Source organism: Aptenodytes patagonicus, chromosome 5 (genome assembly GCF_965638725.1).
Source record: "Aptenodytes patagonicus chromosome 5, bAptPat1.pri.cur, whole genome shotgun sequence".
NCBI classification, from domain to species: domain Eukaryota; kingdom Metazoa; phylum Chordata; class Aves; order Sphenisciformes; family Spheniscidae; genus Aptenodytes; species Aptenodytes patagonicus.
Window position 1 is genome coordinate 72,240,095 of NC_134953.1, and position 24,123 is coordinate 72,264,217.

General features: G+C 38.1%; 1 protein-coding gene across 36 annotated transcripts in view; it reads left to right on the plus strand.

The window, feature by feature from the left end:
- Positions 1–24,123, plus strand: part of ADGRL2 (adhesion G protein-coupled receptor L2) — a 166,308-nt gene that overhangs the window by 110,929 nt on the left and 31,256 nt on the right. For 14 of the 36 annotated variants that reach the window (XM_076340463.1, XM_076340462.1, XM_076340465.1 and 11 more), the window contains exons 4-13: positions 951–1,060; positions 5,804–5,818; positions 6,756–7,556; positions 15,323–15,619; positions 16,163–16,266; positions 17,108–17,293; positions 18,343–18,381; positions 21,297–21,480; positions 23,387–23,509; positions 23,779–23,984. In XM_076340463.1, coding sequence (XP_076196578.1) covers positions 951–1,060; positions 5,804–5,818; positions 6,756–7,556; positions 15,323–15,619; positions 16,163–16,266; positions 17,108–17,293; positions 18,343–18,381; positions 21,297–21,480; positions 23,387–23,509; positions 23,779–23,984 — 2,065 coding nt within the window. The remainder of the gene's footprint in view (positions 1–950; positions 1,061–5,803; positions 5,819–6,755; positions 7,557–15,322; positions 15,620–16,162; positions 16,267–17,107; positions 17,294–18,342; positions 18,382–21,296; positions 21,481–23,386; positions 23,510–23,778; positions 23,985–24,123) is intronic. The other 22 variants (XM_076340478.1, XM_076340497.1, XM_076340499.1 and 19 more) reach the window with 5 other exon arrangements.

The window sequence follows — 24,123 nt, forward strand, 5'->3', positions numbered from 1 at the left end:
CAAACTCCTTGACCTTCTCTTTTTTTTCTTCCACTTCCTTCTGTTTTTTCTGTATTACATTCTGACCATCTTTTCAGGATTAGGTGATTGTTTTTCCACTTCCAAGCTAATTTTTTTTTTTTTTCCTGGAAAAATGAATAGTAGTCTAAAATCTCTTGATTATTATTATAAAAAAACCTTAAAAATCCATTAAATTCAGTAGACCCTTGGGGTTAGGGGCATTGTAATAAAGTTGTTCTTTGTATTAAAATGCATTTGCTTCCATTGTTAAGCAAATGAGATAATATGTTTCAGTATTTAGTCTCCTCTAAAATACATTTTAATTCATTTTCTTGCAATTCTTCTTTTTAACTGTTTTTCTTATTTCCTCAGACGGTCATTCTTTACCTCTTCCTGTAACCTAACAGAGGAAGTTTAGAGTCCACCAATTGCTCCTAAAATAATTAAAAGGGAAATGCTAATGCTCTTTGTCTACAATAACTCTTCCAACCAAAATAATTTCCTTGAATCACAACAAAAATCTGAGATGCAAAACCATTCAGCAGTATGTATATCTCTAAAGATGGAAGGAATTGTTCATTTGTGTTATTGTACGTTATTCAAAATTACACATTTTTTCATTTTGTATCATCTTTGCATTTTGCTTTGATTTTATTGAACAGTAGTATCAAATCAGTATATATTTGGGACAGCTATATGTACCAGTGGAAACAAGTGACATCTGAGATAACATCAGTCTCCAAATTTAAAAGTATAAAGCCTGAACTGAAATACTGTCTTGAAGCCTTATTTACGGACTTTGAGTGATCTAGTATTAATTAACTTTGTTGTCTTACAGATTGGACTGCCCAAGTGTGAAGAGAGTTAGCACTGCATATAGTACTTTAGTATGAACTTGCAAATTAAATGTGATTTTAAATTAATTAGCTTGCTTTCTTTTCCCATTACAGGTGCAACAACCGAACACAGTGTATAGTAGTTACTGGGTCAGATGTGTTTCCTGATCCTTGTCCTGGAACATACAAATACCTAGAAGTTCAGTATGAATGTGTTCCTTACAGTAAGTATAATCTTTTTATTCTTGCTCACTTCCTCTGGCCTTCACAATTAAAGCTGGAGTGCTGTTACATGAAAAAGAAGCATATGTTTATGGCCAACGGACCCATTATGCATGCAGAGCACTTGCAGACTAGGGCCTCCAATTAGCTTCACGAAGTGTGGAAGGAAGCCATGGTGTGATGCTGGCCAAGTGTCTGTCTGTGTTCTTAAGTGTTTGGCTTTTAAGGCTACTGTTTTTCCAGAAAACAAACTCGAATTAGCTATTCAGTAGGCCAGATAGAAATTTGTACTTTTGCCCGCTACCAGTTGCTGACAAATTGGCTTGGCTCACAGACTTCTAAAGCAGGAATTGACTGCAATTTTAATCATGATCTACTTGAAAGGCTACCTGCTGTTGTGGTGACTTTGGGTGCACAGCAAAACCCAACACTGACACTCCGAGGCAAATGCCCCAGTTGGGGGACATTGTAAGAGGACTTTGTGCTTCAGGGGCACATTATAAGTGAACGCAAATTCAGAGTGAATAATTCATCAATAAGTTACTCAAACTTGGTTCTTAAAAGCAATGGGGAAAAGAGTGAGAAAGAAATGTTCACTTTTAATGTAAAGAGAAAATATGAATTGTGCCTTGAATCAACTGCCAAAACAGAATTTTTCACCGAAAACAAAGTAAATACTGAAATCATATGGAGACAGAAAAATTTGAAGTTACGGCTACTTCAGCAGTTTTGTACAATATTCTTTCTAATGCCAGAATTCAGTAGCTTTAGGCATACTTCTTATTTCCTTGCAATAATTAATGCTTTTTTTCATTGACATGTATGCATGTTTATAAAAGTTCTGCAGATTCGACACTTTTAACTGGTTTTGCTTTCTTGTAAGGTCATTCTTTGCAGTGACTCCTCCCTCGTCCCATAACTCACCAGAGAAATAGCTGTGTTTGCAATGGCATTTGAGCAGTGCACTGATCATTCCCTTAAGTTATTATTAAGCGTGAATTTCTTGATCTGCAGTAATCCTTAACCAAAGTCACATTTTCTGTTGGTACAGGAAACAGGCCAAGTCTGAGATGCAAAAACACTGTGGTGACAGTATATATCCAAAAAGGAAGGAAATGAGTTCTGGCATAAGCAAAGCTATGTCAAAACTGTCCATACGGTTTACTGCACAATTTTAAAAGTTAGACGACTTAGTCTGAAATACTACTCTGTACTGCTTCACCACATTGAACCTTCGCTGTTGTTAAAGGCCAAACACAGATCATCTGTTTTTTCTTCATTTCTGCTGTGTCATTGTGAAATGGTTGCTTGCTGATTTTTTTTCTGTACCATTTGTAGGATTGGAAGCCTACTGCATACAGTGATCCCTAGTACCATTCCTCCTGTGTGTAGTTACCGGTGGCTTGTTGTAACCGTTCTTCTCGTGCCACTTTTGAGGAGTGATGTCTTACCCCAATCTAACCAAAGTTTTGTTCCACAAAGATCACTTTTACTTTAGCGCTATTTTCATTCCCAAATTCTCAGAAAGAGGGCAGTGCATCTGATTCCAAACCATGAGGTCAGTCAAATGACAAGAGGTTATGTTTCCAGTTCCAGTAGGCTAGCTCATAGAGAAAAAGTGTAATGCAAATAATGTTCAAACATAATTTTTTATGCTGTTTTAGGAAGAGAAGTGTGGATATGTTCTACCGATTGGGTATTGCTATCTACAGGAATCTTTTCTTTTCCAGTTTTCAGAAGTATAGTGCCACAGCGCGGCCTACCCTGTACTCTAACGTGTAGTTATTCTACTTCTAAAATGTTTATTTTTGTTTACTGTCAATTGCATTGGCCTACCTTTGAATTAATGTAATTCTGTGTCTATCATAACTCAGGATTCTGGATACTTCTTGTCTTTCAAAGTCTGTAAGTTTTGGAGTTTGTCAGCTGCAGCATGTACAGCGATGACACTGTGCCCAATTCCAGAACTGTAAGATGCATCACCTGTCATTGCCAGCAGTCATCAAAAAGGTTGCCAGTCACTAAAATCAATTTTGAAGCTTGATTTCAAACCACATTGTGCTTCAGTAGCCATTTTGATTGTTGACCATCTTTCTTCCCTGTCCCACAAAGCCCATCCTGGTATTTTTCCAAGTCTCTTTTTTTGATGCCTGATAAACTCCAGTTATCAAGTCTAATTTTTTTCTCCCTTACTGGTTCCAGTGCTCCATATCTAAACATACGGAATGACTGAAATCATTAGGTTTGCAAATAGCAGCTGTCCCAGCATAAGAGACTTGTTAGGAAGGTGGGATAGGCTTTTGTGGGTCTAGGAAGGGAGGTTTTTAATGATCACAGAACTTCTAACCAAAGTTCAGTTATGGTTCTTATTTTTTCTGAACGTCATCTTCAGTGACTGCAAGACTGCAAGATTTGCTGTGTCTCACTGTGGCACCTTGCAGTCCATGATAGATTACAAATAGCAATCATACCAGGTGATGTGATAAAAGTTGGGGGTTCTTACACACTGGAGTTGGTGTCACCCTTGTACAAAATGCAGTTTATGAGCTCCTTTATGTCTTGCTGGCCTCCAGAAATACATAGCTGCTTTGCTGATCATACATACTGATTGAGCTTTCTCTGGGTTCTGTATTCATCGCCCTCATAAGAAAGTACTTAATGAAAAGCTGCTTTTTTTGCATCTCAAAGGGTAGACCTGTTGTTGATGTTTTTCTAATCCTCTTTAGTAAAAAACAAAACAAAAACCAACTATTGAGATACTCAGTTGGATCTCCAACAAAACTAAAATTCTAGACAAATTTGATAGGCATTGCTTTGTCTGAAAATAAGACTGTTATTGATTAAATTACAAAGAAAATGAGAGTACCATACTTGACATTTCTCTCAATTATGCTGCACAATGTATGTTGACACTTTGACTGAATAACAGAAGTCAGCCCTTTCATGAAGAAGAACATCAAAAGTACCATTTTGTACATCTGTGCATTTTTATTTTAAGCCTCTTTTGGACTCAGGAATTCAATAGAAAACGTTTTAAAGTGTTTTATTCTCTCTCTGTCTGTATTGATTGGACTTCGCAGCATTTGTTTATTTCAATAAGCCCATCTGTCTCTGAAAAATGTACAGCTGTACACCAATGCACGCAGAGCAGACATGCCAGTAATGATTTTAGTTATCCCTATCTTTTTCCCCCTCTCCTATTACTAATTCTAAGCAGGTACAATATCAATATTGCTCGTTGGCAAGGAATAAACTCATGCGTAAAAGTTCACAAACAGAATCGTCTGAAAGCCATCAACACTGATTGTGAAACCCAGGAATTCACCTCAGAATATATCTTCTGTTTACTCGGATAACTCAAGAATTACAAATTGCAGAAAAACAACTATTTTACCTAAAGATGTATAAATGAACAAAGGCTAGGAAAACTACTGCTCATTTTGACAATATTAATCCCCTCCCCGTCCCCCATAAAGTTTTGGAATTGTTCCCTGAAGAAACACTAGATTGGCTCAGCCAATACCATTCTCTCAAAATAATCATATGTAATTTTGTTAAATGAAACTGAAAATCCAAAACTTTATATGAAACATACAAATACATTCTTCAGGATAATACCGTAATACTGAAAATGCAATAGCTGTGCAAATAGTTTTGATACACTTCTTTGGTATCAGCAGCTACTGTTACACAGATTGGTACATCTGTCATTTTCCAGGTCATTTTATGAAACTAAGGGAGCATACTTCAAAGGCTACTGAGTATATGATATAGATTTTATTGCAAATAATTATTGGAAAGCTATTTACTAGCCAGACTTCAGCTATACGTCTTCCTGTAATATGTTCCTTAAAACTCCCTTGGGGAAAAATTGCTATAGTAATGTAACTTTGTTAATCGGGTTCGGTTTCTGTTTTCCATGTATGGTGATGGGATGGATGTTTGTTTTAAACACTTAGTATGACTGTCCTTGCATACTAGCTTGCTGTTTCGGGCTTAATCGATGATGCTGGAGAATATCTGAATGAGCTAAATATTAATTTTTTTCTTCTCTTTTCCTCTTGCTTACTGTGCTTTTGCTTCTTTTTTCTAGATGTTTTTGCTTATTCCTTCTAGTCTGATTTTGCAGTTATAGACTGGCAAAGTGGCAAAAGTTCTCAAGATTAACATTCAGGAAAAAAAATAAAATAAAGCCTAAGGAGAGCTAAAGGATGCAAGCTGCTTTCTTTACAAGAAAGAAAAGCAGAGGGATGTCTGGGGCAAAGATGGGGGAAGGTTTAATAAGCACACATACAAACCTATATAATTAATATACTGCATTTTGGATTGATAATTATCTGACTAATATGTATATGTGCCTTCGCACATATATGACAAATTACTGTGTCACTTAAAAACCAACTTGATAGCATTATGCTTTGAGAAGAAGAGTATGTATAGCATGCATTAGTAAAGTCATTCATTATTTATTCAGGTTCACTAAGTGAAACTACATGCCAACATATCTGTATTGCCTCCTTAATCTACTAAAATGATTGATCCATGTTCACTTGTGTAACCGTAGAATCTCTCTCCTGCTAGGTTTTCCTGTTGTCTGTTTCTCTTTATCCAATATAGTGCAGTTCTTATTCTCCCTATATTTAGCGTCTGTTACTAATTTAATCTTTAGATTAATAGTCAATTTATGTTAATCTTCTTTCTTTTTTCCTTGCACTTTTTTATTTTTCTTCCGATGCTTAAAATAGAAGTGGAGCAAAAAGGTAAATAACGTATACAGTCCAAACCCCAGCTCCTTGTTATGTGCCTTATGGATGTTAACCTCTTCCCTTCCCCTCCCCACAACACTCTTATATTATGATAATCAGCAGGATCTCATAAGTACACCTCATAAAGAAGTCGACTGTTTGCAATAAAGTGACTTGGCTGCTTGAAGTAGGTGGCGGGGTATAGTGTCTGAAATACTTGGGCTGGAGGGAAGACTCCCTTGCTTTTTTCTCTTCCTTTCTCTTTGTCTTTCTTTCCCTCTCTTTCTCTCACCCTTGGGTAAATTCTTGTTAATCAAGTGTCATCTTGCCTGGCTTCCAGAACCCTCTCCATAGCATGCCATGGTTACAGGGTTTCCTGGTCTGTTTCATTCATTGCTTTGGTTGTGTTTTGTTTTCTCTGCTCCTAATTGCTTTCTCTATATACCTGATGATTTGTTTTGTTCCTTTATTTTTAATCGAGGCACCTCCTTTTTCAGCCTCACCACTTCTTAAAGTTCTAAACAAGTCGATGTGATTTTTTTTTTTTTGGACTGAAATGACCTAGCGCACTGCTGCACACCAGTTAAAAGCTCTGGAGCGTTAATGCGTACTCACTAAAAGTCTAAGACGAAAATGCAAGAGTAGCTCTACATTTTCAGCTGTCTGTGTATGCCATTGAGCCTTGGTCTGTACTAGTGAAAACAGTTCCCATCCACTTTCCATACTGGTACAGCAAGAACATGGTAACTTTAAGAAAAGTGGATGATAAAGGGTGATAATTGCATTAATTATAACATAAGGTATAATCTAGTGCCAATTAAATTGATTTTTTTTCTTCCTGACACAGTCATTATGATTTACCTACCTTTTTTTTTCTTTTTTTTTTTCTTTTTATTATGAGACAGTCTTAATTTGACGTAATTCTTGTCTTACTTCTCTCTGTGACTGTTAGTTTTTGTTTGCCCGGGGACGTTGAAAGCAATTGTGGACTCACCGTATTTATATGAAGCTGAACAAAAAGCAGGTGCTTGGTGCAAAGATCCTCTCCAGGCTGCAGATAAAATATACTTCATGCCATGGACTCCGTATCGCACCGATACTTTGATAGAATATGCTTCTTTAGAGGACTTCCAAAACGGACGCCAGCAGACAACATATAAACTCCCAAATCGAGTGGATGGTACTGGATTTGTAGTGTATGATGGCGCTGTCTTTTTTAACAAGGAAAGAACTAGGAACATAGTAAAATTCGACTTGAGGACTAGAATTAAGAGTGGAGAGGCCATAATCAATTATGCTAATTACCATGACACCTCTCCATACCGATGGGGAGGAAAGACTGATATTGACTTGGCAGTTGATGAAAATGGCTTATGGGTAATTTATGCTACGGAGCAAAACAATGGGATGATAGTAATTAGCCAGCTGAACCCCTACACCCTGCGTTTCGAAGCCACCTGGGAAACGACGTACGACAAACGGGCAGCATCCAATGCTTTCATGATATGTGGTGTCCTGTACGTAGTGCGGTCGGTGTATCAGGACAACGAGAGCGAAACCGGCAAGAACGCCATTGATTACATCTACAACACCAGGTTAAGCAGAGGCGAGCATGTGGACGTTCCTTTCCCCAACCAGTACCAGTACATCGCTGCAGTGGATTACAACCCCAGAGACAACCAGCTGTACGTGTGGAATAACAACTTCATTCTGCGATACTCTTTGGAGTTTGGCCCACCTGATCCTGCCCAAGGTAAGAATTTGTTTTTTCTCATTTTTAATCTCTTTATACTTCCATTCAGATAGCTATGTTACGATATCTTCGATCTTAGACTTAGCTCTTGGCGGAAAGGCAAAGAGGGGTTGGTTGTCTGCGCTGTGCTGAGCAGTATAGCGTTACGTTGGTGCAAGGCAAATTTGCAGCACCTGTGAGGAGAGATAGAATTACTTTATTTGGTTTACAGGCTTGTACTTTTCTTCTTTTTTTTTTTTTTATACAAGTGTTTAGCTTTTCTGTGTTTGAGAATGAGTTGGGGAATTGTTTATTTACTTTATACCATCAGTCAGTTTGACTTTCTATAGCTAAAGTAAGTTGAGTTCATTCACGCTGAGCCAGAAGCCTGTTCCTGTCCGTTCGGTGTTACCTGACTTCTGAATTGATTACAACATACACGCAGACCTTTTAACTTCTTGGCGCCAGCAGTTGAGAGTGATGTGTGCTGCACGGTCCCAGAGGAGATGTATGGGGTTAATGTGCAATACCAAGCATAAATATTTTTCCACAGTCCTATTTTCACAGTTTCTAATGCCGGGTTAGACGAGATTATCCAACCTCTTTTTAGCAGGTTTCTTGGTAAGTCCATTACAATTGCAATTCAGCTCACTTGAAGTTAGAACAACTACCTAAAAGGAAAGACACTAACTGCCAAAAGAGGAGAGAAAAACAGAGGTCTTTAGGCCTCAGAAATCCCTAAAAATTACATGAACAGGCATAGCCACATATTAACATCTGCAGGGGAGAGTAAATACCAAGAGAAATGCTCCGTGGCAGAAGATGCATGCAGCAAGGAACAGAATGTTGATAAGCTGCTTTAGCAGTGAAGGTAACACTTCACTTCTCTCAACTAACTGGTATGCATGTTTAGCAGCCGTTTTTTCTACTACAAAAAAGTAGTAATAATGGCTTCTCCACGTGAAAAGTAGCTATCCTGCTTCAGTGAAGCTGATCCATGCACAGCAGTGCAAACCACGTAGTGTGCACACAACTGGATCAACATACAAATAGCTTTTCCTAGGTACAAAAGTACATAAGACGCAGCAGAACAAGGCAGTTTAGAACCAATACATTAGTGATCTCCAGAGCCAAGTGAAGATCTGTCCAATCTGTCTCCTGCACACCTCTCTGGCATTACATGGCCAGGCTCAGGCGGGTTCCAAGTGTTTGGGGACTGAGCTCCGGCTGTGAGGGCAGCTATCCTGGGAAGCTTTGCTCTGTACGTCAAGCTAGTCCGTTCCTCAGGGAGGCTTTGGGGCTGCTCTTAGCAGAGACATACCCACCTATGTAATTAGAAAACATTTATAGCTTTCATTTTCATACATTCTCATGCATGTCACTTTTCATTCGGTTTAACTGAGATGAAGATGCATTTTAAATTCTCCAAAGCTTTAATAGTTAGAGGAGAAAATGGAGGTGCAGGCTCTAAGTAGCTTTCGCAGTTCAGGCAGCTCCCATGAATGTGGCAAAAGCTAATCTTTAAACCATTGTATTGAGGGGAAAGTGTTAAGGAAGAACAGGGAAAGAAGAAAAAGCTTTGTGGAATCCTTTCTTTGCTTTAATAAACCACCAAAGGTCTCCAGTAAGACATTTCATAACGTTTTTACTATGAGAGAGTCTCCAAGATCCTAAGTTATGGTACATGTGCTGGCCAAATCCCATCTAATATCAGAAGGAGATCTGGGCATCCACCAGCACCCCTTCATGTTCCTGGGTTCCTTGCTGGCACGCATGGCAGGGAGAGAAACGGTTTATTCCAACCAGACCTAGACGAGAAGGGGTCCAGGGCACACTGCAGGGTGCTTGCCTCTCGTCCAAGCTCTTTGTCCATTCACCCATGAAGACAGAGAAGGAATATTTTTTGAGTGATTTATGAGTTTGGGTTTTAAATGCATTATGACATCAGTAAATATATTTTGATTTTTGATTATGGCCTTTTTAAAATATAGAAACCATATGAAGACATTAGGTTTATGTGATGCATATATTCACAAATGGTGGTTTTCCTTATATAAAGCCAGTACCCAATATTTTAATTTCGTACGGATCTGTACATAGCAGATCTAAGAATATGTTTCAGTTCATTTCCTCTTTTGCCTAAGCCAATTACCTGTAGTTAAAGACTACTAAATTGAAGGAAAAATTATCTAATATGATTGTCCTTGAGATGTACTGCTATAAAACCAAGAAGAGATTCTGTACAGTTGCTAACTCTATATTTTATTTCTATTATCTTCTCAGTTCCTCTTTGTTTCAGCATAAAGTCTGTATAAATTGAAGATCAATTCTTCTATTGTTACACAGTTAAAGGATCTATATGTGTAATACACATTTGGATTTTTTTTATCTCATGGAATTAGATTTTCAGCACATTTGATGAAGGGCATTTTTGTGTTTCTTTTGTTCTGGTTTGGTTTGGGTTTTTTGTGGTTGACTCAGATTTCTTAATCATCTACTCAAAGACACAGGTGTTAGGATAACATTCATTAAGTCACCTAACACAAGAACCTTCTTTTAGTGTCTTCTGCAATGGTACTTTAATATCAAGTATTTAATGGTGTCACAAGGTCAGTGCCTCAAAATTGGAAGTCATGGCCTTTTCTGTTCAAATGGTTAACTTGGGGCCATTGTGGGAAATTCAGCAATCTGTGTTCCCTCTGTTGCCGTGGGAGCAATAATGATATATAGACACCCGCTGATGCTTTTTTTTTGCCCATCTATCTGTCTTGGCTATCAGTTCTTGTCTACACCATAACTTCCAACTACCGAGTGCTGCAAAAACAACAGTCTTTCTTCCTACATGAAAGATGAATTTGTCACATTTGAGTCACACTTTTGAGCTCAAGGGTCTACATTTGCTCCCAGGGCCAAAATCTTGGACTCATCCATGACCCCAAACCTGCCTTTTTTCTCTCTGTTGTTTGTTTCATTTTTAAATCTGCCTCTGAAACGTCTGAAATACCAGTATAATTAACCTAATGTTGACCTTGCCCTTGCTGCAAACCTACACCATTTTCTCCTCTTGCAACTGTCCATGTTATGTGCTCCCCATATCCTTATTTTCTTAATCTTCAGGAGAACTCTTCAGATTTCTAAAACTGTGGATGCTGCAGCCAGACTACTGTTCTACCCTGACAATGGGGTCTGCTGCCCTTAGAACTCACCCCTTAACCTCATTCTTGATGTGTTGTTTTTTCTTCTCTCTTCTCATGGGAATTATAGTATATAGATGTAGAAATGGTTTTCAGAGCTACAGCTAACACGTACCACTCAGATGTTGCAGAAGAGCACATTTTCTAAGGTTAAGTGTAAAAATTACATTTAAAAATCAAAACCTTAATTTAGAAATAAAATATATCAGGCCCTGCAAAAAGCCACTATGAAAAATACAAAACAAACCAAGGTTTTTATACCCTTGGTAAATTTAGTGGATATGTCCTGTTACATTCTTTCTAAAGAAGGTATCCAAGGGACCAAATGAATCCTCGCTGAAATAGGAATTTTTAAAGGAATTTTAAGTTAAAAGATCAGGAAGAATGAAGGGAATTTTCCCCCTAAAAAGTGAATATGAGCATTACATTGTAAGGTTTCCTTGGTAACAAAAAGAAGATAAATGCTTTTGTTCTGTGTTAGTGCGTTAGGGAGAGATTTCATCTACACTCATCCCAATTTGCGCTAACTGTGCAAACTGTTCAAACTGAAGTTGTCTCCCCTTTTGTACCATGATACCCATCATTAAGTTTTATTGGATCACTGCAGGAAAATATGGATGTTGTGAGTGTGGACAGAACAGAAACTGGGAGAGTACTGTCACCAAGGACTTGAAATAATAGGAAACTAGTGCAACTAAATCTTTGTAAGACCAAGAATCTACGACAAAGTCATGCAGCAAATTGTTGTTAGGTCTTTACTATTAGATCGAATCTGATACACTACAGATTGATTAAACAGTGGTTGTACAAGTAAAGACAACATAATGGGGACCAAATAGCACGGTTCTTGATCATAGATATTTTGCTAATTTTGTGGCGTATTTGTTACCATTTTCAGGGTATAAATTTATAAATGGCTATGTAAACATTTCGCTTTCAACTAAACGGGATTTGGCAGGGTCAATAGAGTACTGGCTAGCATAATAGCTGGAACCTATAGGTAATTAGGTGAGTCTTAGTGACTTCCCTGCTATTCACTGAAGCATGAAAACAGGCACACAGCGGTAATAAGCGGTAGGCAGGGAAGTCTGGATTTGCACAGGTTTCTGATCTCCGTTGCTTGACACGGGAGCTCAGTGTATGACACCTTTTGAAAATGAAGGCAGGCACATAGATTTTCATGTGTCCGAATACATTGAAATACCTGAGCTATAAGTGCATACGTTTAACTGAAAAATCCATGCAGCTGATTTCTAAAATTACCTAGATGCCAGAGATGAAAATGGAACCATTAGTATTTTCAGAAGTGGCGCATCATCTGGGCATTTCCACACAAGTTTAAATCTAAGGTCAGAGTTGTATTTTGGGTGGGGATTTTTTTGTTTTGGCTTGGTCTGTTTTTTTTAAAACTTATTCTATGCCTGCTTAGAATAGAAACCTGTTGGTAAAGAATACTAGATAGCTTGTGTGCCTTCTCTAAATCTACTCTTCACTGTCAGTTGGGGAAACAAAGTTACTATTCCCCTGCTGTCCTAGGCAATTGCGTTATGTTTTTTATAGACATCACACTGTTAAACAGGTGTTAAGTTTTACTCCAGTGGTGTCTTCATTTTTAGAAACAGATAGTATGCGTAACTGTTTAAATCAGCTGTTCGGAACTGCATGAAACAAATGTAAATTAATTACCCTCAACTTGAGTCTTTGGATTTACTTCCTATTGCTCTTTTTTTTTTTTTTTTTTTAATTTTACAAAGACACTCTTCAGCTGATAATGAGACACACCTATTCCTAAAAAAAAGGAAGAAGGCAGAAGAGGTTTTTGTTTTCTCCTCGGCATGTCAAGCCTACTCAAAAAGTCCAAAATAGAATCTCACAGTGTAAAAACAGCTTTTTTGGCATTGGACAAAAATTACATATCTTCAGCCTTGTAGCAGCTCACCCCTGCTGCTTGGAACAATAGGTTAATAACCTCGACATGGAGTTTGTTCTTCTTCTTAGCTGCAGCATATTAATCATCACTGCCATTATCTTATATTGGTAAAGCGCTCCGCAAGACAGTGCATGTGAGCCGGCGGATGCCATCACCCTCAGCTTCCAGAACGAGACACGTCAGGTGGTGGCAGCTATCATGTGTCTTCTTGCAGCTCAGGAGAATGGCCTTGTAGATTAAGTTCCCCAACAGGTCATTAAAAACAAAATGATCTGCCTTCTAAAAGCTAGATGTATTCCTTAAAGTGATGTGTTCAGTCATTTCTTATTTTTTCAACCACCTTATTTCCCAGCCTTCCAGCACTGTCTGAAGTTTCCTGGTACATTCTTAAATACGCTGACTTCTCCTTTTTTTTTAAATTTAATTCAAGAGAAAATCTCTTAGAAATTATCTGTATTTTCCTCAGTTTTGTGAGAGCTGGTTTGAAGTCTTTCTCCTAAATTCTGAGATTATATTTCTAAAGTATGCACTACGACTAAGCTATGCAGGTCATTTTTGAATCATAGGTGATATGCTTTGAAATGTATTTTAATGGATAGCAATAAAATTGTTCTACCTAAAGTTGTGTAATGGCAGCAGGATATTTTAGCTCAGGGTGCAGCTACTACTGAACTTCAGAGAGTTGTTATGAATTCCTACAGTGATATGTTGCTCCTGAGACAAAGCTATCCTAAACATTATAGGTTTTGAGTAGTAATTGCAATAATGCTAATACACATTTCAGTGATTAAATATGTACTAATTAGCACAATGTGTTAGGGGATGGATGGTAATAATTGGTTGTCCCCTGCATCATTCTCCATCCCCACCAGTTCCCCGTTCCCCAGGACCTGATTCAGCAGGCGTTGCCTGACATTTCTGCAAGTGATTGCAAATGCTTTTGACAAATGTTAATTGGGAAAGCACTAGAAGGCTGGATGCATTGTAATCAAAAGAAAATTACAGCAGTTTCACAAGATGTCAGGCAAGTGCTTGCAGAACAGATCCGGGGATTTCAATGGGTTTCATAGTAGCTGGCTGCGCCATGAGTTCAGCACAATTACACAGACTGTATTCAAGCAGCCAAGAATGAGACTGAAGAGAAGACAGCCTCTGAAGAAGTTTCTCATTTGTGAGCAAGAGAGGGATGAAAAGCACATCTTTGCATTTAGTCTTTAAAAATAGATCGTGATGTTCAAAAACTCCACTCTAAATGCATATGAAAATAAAAAGATAAATTCGTATTTGAGACTCCTAATATATTATAACTGAAATATAATTGAAAAAGGATTTTGAAATAGTTGTTACCTGCCAAACTACTGAAAGTTAATCTTATTCAAAACACTAACTTAAAAAACATCTGCTGAAAGAAAGCGAGGCAGCTCTTCTTTTGTTTTTTGTTTATGATTTAATTTAGAGAAGATGCATTGTCCAGTAAGTCAAGAGTTCAAGGGCTTAGCAGAAGAAGAAAAAAAGAAAGAAAAAAGCCACTTTGTCCACTTGAAGTTAATCCTAAAATTAGCTTCACTTATTTCTGTATCAGTTAGGATTTAAAAAATACTTGAGATGAGCTTATTTATTCTAAGCACAAGGATCTGTGCTTTTATGTGTCTATAAAGCACTGTGAACACTAATGAAGATTTGGAAATAATTAATGATAACTGTTTCAGTTACGTTGCTCACTTGCATTGTTTCAGCCGTTGCTCAATATATATTTGAAGGTGATGAACAGGAATTCCAGACTGTTATCTCCACTAGCGTTAACTAGTATTCTCTCTCCGAAGCCTCAAAACCATGGCATCGCTCGGGCTGTACCTCAGCAGCCCCAGCGATGCGCTCCCGACGTGGGTCAGTGGAGTGAGCAGCTGCGAGTCCCAGGCAGAAGTGATTTGGCCTAAGCCGATCCTAGTGTTTCATAAAAGATTAAACTAGGTTCTTGCCACTGGCTTGAGCGAGTTGCGTCTTCATACCTGCTTTATCAAAAAAGGATGTTAAGGCCCGAAATGTTCAAACACGAGAACACCACGTACGTGCTAGGCGTTGCTTCTGTTTGGAGCTAATCGGGCATGCGGCAGCTCTCTCAAGCAGAATGACTGCCGGGTAGGAAGATGTTATCGTAATTATTTTCCTGGAAGGTGTATAGTGGGTGACTTGAAGTTTTGAGATCTGTTTTCCTTTAAATGGTCTCGTTAGTTACAGCCCACTGCCTTTGTTGTTAAAGCTGGACTGCATTGTTTATGGCACGCTGATTCAAATTATTCTATTGAGTTATTCCTTCTGCAAAAGTGATTAAGTAATCTTTAATTGCTTTGAGCATGTTTGTTATGTACTGATAGCTCACTAGTCCTGCCATTCAGCCATTAGAAATGTAACTGTCAGTTTTTATTACGGAGGAGATTATTTGGAGAATGTGCTGAAACATCATACTGGTATGAGCTGGGAGTAAAAAAAAAACCAGTCAAAATTGTATATTAAGCACACAGAATAGCAATAAGAGTAATATTAAGATAAAGGAGAAGAAACACCAGAGAATCATTTAAAACTACAAAAATAACACTTAAAGAACTTTTTTTTATAATTCTGAAGTCATTTACTTTATTATTACTCTATTTTTCTCTGTGCAGTGCCTACCACAGCAGTGACAATAACTTCTTCAGCAGAGCTATACAAAACCACAGTGTCAACCACTAGCACTACATCACAGAAAGGTCCCATAAGCACAACATTAGCTGGAGGAACAAAGGAAGGAAGCAGAGGTCCCAAGCCACCGCCACCCGTTTCCACAACCAAAATTCCTCCTGTGACAAGTTTTTTCCCTTTGCCAGAGAGATTCTGTGAACCGACTGAGGCCAGGGGGATTAGCTGGCCTCAGACACAAAGAGGAATGATGGTTGAACGCCCTTGCCCCAAAGGAACACGAGGTATTGCCTTTAAAAATATATCTTGATTTCAAGCAGACATTTCAAAAGCAGTGTGCCGCTCTCTCATGGTGAATTTTTTTTTATCTCAAGCTGTCTGTCACATGATTTTTTGTTACTTGGAGAATGCAGTATCTACAGGCAATGGTCAAGTTTTAATCTGCAAACGGCATTTGAGCGTAGCCGCAGAATTACCTTGCGCATGCGCTTTTGAGAATCTAGGTCAAATTTTAGGGCTTTGCTTGAGGACTGTTGTAAAATATGCTTACAGCTGCCTTTCTCATTATGAGCTCCCCTCTGGATGAGCTCCAGGAAAAATCAAGGGCTTTTTGTTTGTTTGCAGAAAACGTCTGGTACTTTTCACTGACTTTTTTATTGCTGTTTGTAATCTACATTATTTCCTTACGTTTTTGTCAATTATTGTCAACTACTGCCATTAGCGGCATTCAGAGTTTAACATTGCTTAGGCGCACAGTGTAGCCGATTTCCTGAATGCATGCAGAAGAACGGTTTCCATTTCACTGTCGTTTTCCACATCTGTTGTAGGAACTGCCTCGTATCTCTGCGTGGTCTTAACGGGAACGTGGAACCCCAAAGGCCCCGATCTCAGCAACTGCACCTCACACTGGGTAAATCAGCTGGCTCAAAAGGTTGGTTGGAACCTTTTAATCTGGTGTACGCTGATGATTAAGGATTTTAACTCTGAGCATTAATAATTCAGTTTGTTAAAGCCGTCTTTATTACTCTGCGTTCATTTAAAGTAGAAGGAGTTACGTGTACTTTGCGTGCAAAGCATTGGCCAACAGTTAGGTTCATATGTGTGTTTTGGTACGCTCTCCCTCTAAGTTCTTGTATTGAATCTGTGATTATGTGTTTTCATCTCTATTTAAAGCAAAGTAGCTTTGCTGGTGTTCAAAAAACAAAAGCTGTATTTGCTTAATAAGTCAAATATTACAAATCACACAGCAAAAAGTGTGGTATACCGCAAGGTTTTTTGGTTCAGGAAAAATTATACTGTAATAAATAGATTTTTGTCTGAGTGCATTAATAACAGTATGATTAGAGCACAGAGCCACTTTCTGTGTTTTCCCTCCCTACTGAGATTTACTAAGTTTATGAAAACTGGATAATTTGTTGTCAGTACCAGGCTACTTGACTTTCAAATGCCTCAAGCACTAGTATGAACAAATAGATTTCTTACTGTCTGATAATGGCGGTAAAATAAAAGTAAGGATGAACAGAAGATCTAGCCCAAAAGTCCCAGTCTGATTTCTGGTTTTGATGGCTGTTAAGAACTGCTTTTGTGTGTCACGGATCTAAGAACCTTTAATCTTCTGAGATAAAGAGAACGTCATTGGTCTCAATTAGTTGCAGGTTTCAATGTATGTGCAAATGGTTATTTCACCACAACAAAGGTACATGGAGAATTGGAATTAGGAGCCGCAAGCAGAACAAGGGACCCTGCTGAGATAATATAAATTGTCATTTCAGATTAGAAGTGGAGAAAATGCTGCTAGTCTGGCCAATGAACTGGCTAAACACACCAAAGGACCGGTCTTCGCTGGCGATGTTAGTTCATCAGTGAGGCTGATGGAGCAGCTCGTGGACATTTTGGATGCTCAGCTGCAGGAACTGCGGCCCAGTGAAAAAGACTCTGCTGGAAGGAGTTATAACAAGGTACACACCTCCCGTCATCTCCTCCTGCTGGGATAACCATTGTCCTTGTTTTTTTTTTTTTTTTTCCTTTCAGAAATATTAATCTATACTTTGTTCCTGCGTACTTATAGTTCTGGAATAAACATGTAAGAGAAAACAGCAGTAAATATACAGCGGAAAGTTGCAATTACCTTCTTTAGGGAATAAGATATAATTCACAATAGCTGACTGGTCCTAAAATACATAGCTGTGTTCCTTATTAAAATCTGGAATGCGTTATAACTAGTGTGAGGGAAATGGGCATTAGCTCTCAGAAATTCTGTAACAAATCAGCATGTTTATCCAGTGATCCTTTTAACCCTGAACATGTAATAAAATCAGCAGGATTCTGCATAGGTGCAGGGTTTTATTTTAATCTGACTTCCTGCAGAATAATAGCACTTTCTTTGCTTTTTAAAGACGCCAACATCACTTATAATTGATCTTTATAAAAATGTCGTAATACGCATATCTAAAATACAAGTAAGTGTTTTCTCTGGAATGATGTTCAGAGAAACATTTCAGAGAAAACGTATGTCTTTGTGGTTTAAATACAAATCACAAGTGTTATTACCATTACTCTTTTCCTCAGAGGAAATGCTGTATTTCTCGGCCTTTTCTTTGCGTCAACTTAGTCAACAAGCTACAAACGAAACATTTTTTCAGCCTCCTTTAGAGAGAGAGCTCCACGCGCTCCTCTGTTATTTTGGCAATAGTTTTATTTACAATCCCTAGCTGCCCTTAAAAGAGTTTTCCCAGAGACAGATCAAGTGCCCACACAGGGATTTTCTCCTTTGACCTTTTCACACAAATCCCACCATTTGGGCAAAGATATCTGGGCACCTGTATAAAGGTTGGGGAAAAACGTTTCCTGTGTGATGTTTTTTTACAGTCATCGCTGGACAGAAACTAGATTAATGTCCAGGCTATAGTTCAAATTCGGGATTTGGAACACCAGACTAATTTTTTTATATTTCTGAAGCTTTCCAGAATGTGTCTAACTTCTGATTTTCTTTTTTCTTACTAAAAAGCTCCAAAAACGAGAGAAGACATGCAGGGCTTACCTTAAGGTATCTCTCCTGTGCTGTCACCCTGCTTTCTCCCTGCTTCAGCAACCTGCCACGCTTTATCATCTTGCTGCATGATCCTATGTATTTCAGTCTTTGATAAATGTGTATTGTGCCCCATATCAACTGTACAAATGTTGGCTTTGCACAGGTATAACACTCAGAAAAAAAAATTAAAGAACAAAGTTTATACCTCTTTTACCTCAACTTGTTCAAAACTAAAAGAGCAGAAATGGTTATTATCTGAATTGGAAGTAACATCTCTCTCATAATACAACTTTGGGTAGAGTAAAAAGCTGGCAACTTAACAGAAATTATTTCAGCTTGGTAGTATTTTATATCAAAGACTGTTTAGAGTTAATTTGCTTGCATGAAAAATGTACATTATATAGCCTGCTTTGTTCTTTGTGTATTCTTATACCTAGTAAAATCACTCTTACAGTTTTAAGAGTTGTTACAAAGGCCAGATTCAGTGACTTCAGGATAAGATGTAAAGACGAACATTTCTCTAACTTTGCTAGTAAAATGTGTGCCATGTGTCCCATTAACCAGGCTATTTGGAAGGCAGGTAACACATTGCTACCCGATTTTCAGTTTCTTTCATCTGCTGTAGAACGGTTGTCCATAGTGGCCAGCTCCTGCTCTGCGATACAATGCCAGTAATGCCACCTCGCGCCTGTGAAGAAGAGAAAAAAGTCCTAGAACAGATCGTGTCTGGCTCTGAAAAATTTTATTGCACATTTTTTCAAAGTTTCTTTTAAAATACTGGTTTTTACTTGTACCCTCTGAGATAAAATGTAAGAATGATTTTTGAAAAGAACCTTGAAATGCTTTGCAACATAATAAAATAATTCAGACTCTTATTGAAGAGACATTTCTCTGTACAGGGCGCTTCTGTCTTTTATCCTGCAGCCCAGGAAGTGGATGGGAGATGTCCAGTTATGCAAAAAATTGACAAAAAGAGACAAAGATCTGGAGAGAAATTCACTTCTCAAATAATAATAATTGTAATAGTATTTTATTAGAAAATATTTTTTAATAGTAAAGGGAAATCCAGCAGATACGGTTTGAGTAGACTGAGTTTTCATACTTCATTTTCAATAGCAAACATGAACGTGAGAAGAGCAGTAATGGGGTTGCTCCGACAGCTGCATCGCAGGGGCCGCATGGTCTTCCCACCAGCCGCTCACCTCTGTCTGAGAGGAGAGAACGCCTCAGAAATATTACTGGGCAGGTGATCATTTTCCACAGGAAAAGTGCAGGGTTAGATTAGCCTGTAATAAATAAAAACCATTTCATATTAATGAATGCATACTGTCAGTGCTATATGGAGATATACAAGAAACCGTAGCACAACCTTAATTTCCGACCGGTGTCATTTTCTGTAGGTCTCAAATGGGCTTCTCTGCTTAGATAAGACTAATAAACCTCTTGAAATTACAAATCAAAAGCTGACTTACACTATGCAAATTAAGCAAGTTCCCACTTTGTGACAGAGGATTCATGTGTACCTCAGATTAGAGGCTCCAATCTGTATTTCTTGGTGACTAATGAATCTGGCCTCTGCAGACCAATTTCTGTTCCACTCTATTTAATGGCTGTAGCAGTATCAGTGCGAGCATTTTGACTATTCTCTCTCCCATTAGAGAAAGAAAAAAGGCTTTAATGCCACTTCGAAGTATCTTCCACCTGCCAGGAAGGTTGTGGCAGCTCACAATGCAGACAGAAAGAGGATATTAAAATGGATTAGGCTAATTAATATTGCTCTGACAATAGCCTTGACCAACTTTTCCTGTTCGTTTATTTGCACAGTATAGTATTCCAGACTGACATCTTTCTGTTTGTACAATGTGTTCTGTTTCCATTCCCAATGCTTTTAAATTGATCAAACAAATTATATATATGCTTAATGACACATTATGACTAGGTAAATGGGACAGAGTAAACAGGGTGTTTCAGCAATGCATGGCGTACTCAATGCACAGCATACTCAATGCACAGCTCCATTATGCATTAATGTAAGAGCCTGCCTTCAATTGATTAACTGATTACTCTGATTGATTGGATTATTTTGTAAAAATAATGTAATCATGTCACTGAATTCTTCTTCTTCCTTATTTACTGTTACTTTATATGCAGCTTAATGAACCTTAAAGCATGATGATAGAGTTGTTACAAGAAAGACTTTTTAAAATGGCAGCTTGATTCAGTTTTACAGTTTTGCCTTCACTGATAACAGGGACAGTCAGTGGACATCTTGTTTGCTCTATTGATTTCCTTTTTTAACTGACCTTTGTGCAGGAATGGGAGTTAGTAATCTTTTTAAGTATCTATGAACAGGTACAGGAACAGGAGGGGGAGTGAGAGTGGCCCAGGCTAATTTATATCCACTGAGTCAGCTTCATTTCATGCCTCCTGTAATAAAGAAGGCAGTTTGTCATAGACAAATAGTTACAGTGCTATGGCTGCATGAGTTGGGCTAAGTTTCCAGAAGAGTATTATTGTCATTTTAGCCTAAGCTGCAGAATGCCAATTTTGGCGTTAGTATTTTTAAATAGAAGTTATACATTTTGACATTAACTTTAAGATGAAAGCTTCGGGCACAACTTCTGGCATTTATTTTTACATTTTTCAGCACATCAATAAGACCGTCTTTATATCTGACACAAGACGAGTCAAATCTGCATGTTTACCACTTAGAGACCACACAATGCTAGTGGCTAACTGCACTTCTATTAATAGCTAATCCAGCGAGAGGATGGAAGATATTTTTATGTTGAAAATAGTTTTCTAGTGCCATTAAATCACAGTAAATCATTCTGACAGTTAAGTATTATAATTGTCACCAGATAACGTTGGAAATTTTCCCCAGCTGCCTGGGGCAATCAGACCTAATGGTAGTTTTCTAATGAATGCAGGCAATTGTGGATACAGTGGACAACCTGCTCAGGCCTGAAGCTCTGGAGTCCTGGAAGGACATGAATTCTTCAGAACAAGCCCATGCAGCCACAATGCTACTTGATACATTAGAAGAAGGGGCTTTTGTCTTGGCTGATAATCTCTTAGAACCAACTAGAGTCTCAATGCCCACAGAAAATATCGGTAAGTAAATTTCTTTTCAAACATATTTTGAAGTGCTGTGCATTGCGTCATGCAAAATCAGGAGAAAATATTCCAGATAGTGACATACTCTTTGAAAGCTGAGCTGCGCAACATTTGGTGGAAGGGTAAATGCTTCTAAGTGGGGGAGACATGCCTTTCTTGTTTAGTTCTTCAAAATTAGCACTCTTCATTAGTGTCATTAATACAGTGTAAAGTGGAAAGTAGTTGATGTTGCAAAGTTGATTTACCACTGAAAAATCATTAGCAGAAAATATGGATATGAGGAGTGCTTAAATGGCAGAGTATGGATTTTTTGAGACAACTGCTTTCTGTAGAGCTGCAGAAATGCTTTCCTGTTATATATAAACTGTTCCTAATGAATTTAAATTACTTTTTTGCAACATACTCTGCCAGTTAAATATTTTAGGCACTCAGAACATAGGCCAGATGTTTATATTAAACATGACTGCCTTCAGGTAAAAATGTGTTCAGTGAACTACATCTCCCATAATGCAGAATAGCTATGCTCCGGAGACTGTGGAATAGCTGAAGATAGTTGGAGCATAATTTGGAATTTAAGTGGTGACAGAGAAATGAAGGGGTTTGGTACTAGAGATGTGCAAGTAGTGATACGCGGGATGTGTTAAAGCAAAAATCATTGCTATGCATAAAATTAAAATTCCTTCATCTTACTACAGAGATTAACGTAGTCTCAGTGAGGTACAAGGAAGCTGAAAGTCTGCTAATTTGAGGGGTACCGAGATGGAGAGTTGGAATAGATGGCAGAAATGAGACTTTTCACATTTCAATGTCTGCATATTTGTAACTGTAGAAGATGATTCTGCCTAGTTTTTAATTTGAGTAGATAGTGGGAAAGGATGGGGAAAGGTGTTACAGTCCATTATCAAAGTAACTGCACCAGTTGTTTCTGAAGGAGTGTGGGTAGAACCACAGAAAATCTCTCTCAGGATGTACACGAGCAGTTCCATGGAGCTCAGTATACTGTCTGAACATCACTTCTTGTGATAAGCTGTCTTCAAGTCATAGTTAGTAACACATTTCTGATGCCATGCAAGACTGAATTCCCAGCGCACATACATCTGTGTGGCTTAGAGAAACAGAAATCATTCCCTAATTCCATACCTTTTGTCGGTCTATAGTTTAGACCTATAGTTAGACCAGTTTAATACAACGCAGATATTTGTCAAGAAATTGACTACTCTGACCTACATGATTTTACATATCCGAGGGAATCCAGCCTGCGATGGTAATCCCATCAACGCGTCCCAATACACAATGTGTTACAAAATTAAATCTTAAGTAAGGCTGAGTGGCATCTAAGTTTTCAATTTAAATATTTTTTAGCAGAACCAATAAAATGGTTTCCTATAAACCTTTATACAGAATTAGATTTAGGAAAAAAATTAGAAATTTTTTTTTAGATACAAATACTGATTTAGCTAAATACACGGCATAACTATACTTAGGTATTCTTTTGCTGACTGTTTAAAAAACTCTTTATATCTAAATCAATACTTAAAGTTCTAAATTTATTAGCAGAGGATACTGCATAGACGTTAGGAGCTTCAAAATTAACATTTCTCTGCAACGTGTGTGTGGTATTTTTAAGTGGATATTTTGGGGGCACAAATTAAAACAAGGTTTGATGTCATGTTATCACTATTAAAGTGCTGTCATTTTAGTAGTGTGCACTAGAAACTAACTCTGTGTGCTTGAAACATGCCGTACAGATCTATCTTATGGTGGCAAATGAGGACAGCAGTGTGAGAAAACTAAATAAAGAGTGGGGGGAAATATTGTCATCTGGCGTATTGCAGTCTGGCCAAGAGACTTTCTCTGCATTCTCTTTTTTTACCACTTTTTTTTTTTTTTCTGGTCTGCTTAGTTTTGGATGTTGCAGTGCTCATTACTGAGGGCCAGGTGCAGGACTTGAAATTTCCTCAGGGCAGTAAAGGAGGCAACTCGATTCAGCTCTCTGCAAGCACTGTGAAACAGAACAGCAGGAACGGTGAGTCTTGGGCATGGAGCACTGAAACTCCATTAACTTTTATAAAACCTACATTACCTCCCCCAGTTAAAATATCAAAACAAAACACAACAAAACTGCTCTGTTGTTTTTTCTTGAAGATCGTGGGTACCTGAGCGTTTTTCTTCAAATCCGTAGCCTGAAAATGCCTCTCTGTTCAGTGATGCTTTATTGTCAGTTCATTAGAGTACAGGTTGCTGTCTTTCTGTAGATCTCTGTGGCATGATGATGGGATTTTTTTTCTTCTGTAGGATTAGCAAAACTGGTTTTCATCATTTACAAAAGTTTGGGACGTTTTCTCAGTACTGAAAATGCAACCATAAAGCTAGGCAGCGACTTTGCTGGGCGGAATAGCACGATCGCAGTCAACTCCCACGTCATTGCAGCCTCTATCAACAAGGAGTCTAGCCGGGTGTACCTGACTGATCCTGTGCATTTTACACTGGAACACATTGATGTGAGTTATACTAATGAATTAATGGGAAGGTCATAAAATCAGCAAGAGAGAAAAGCAATGCAGAAAAATAACCTTTTTTCCATTTGAATTTTAAATGTTGGACTAGGTCAGAGACACAAGCTTAGTTAAGTCTATGAAC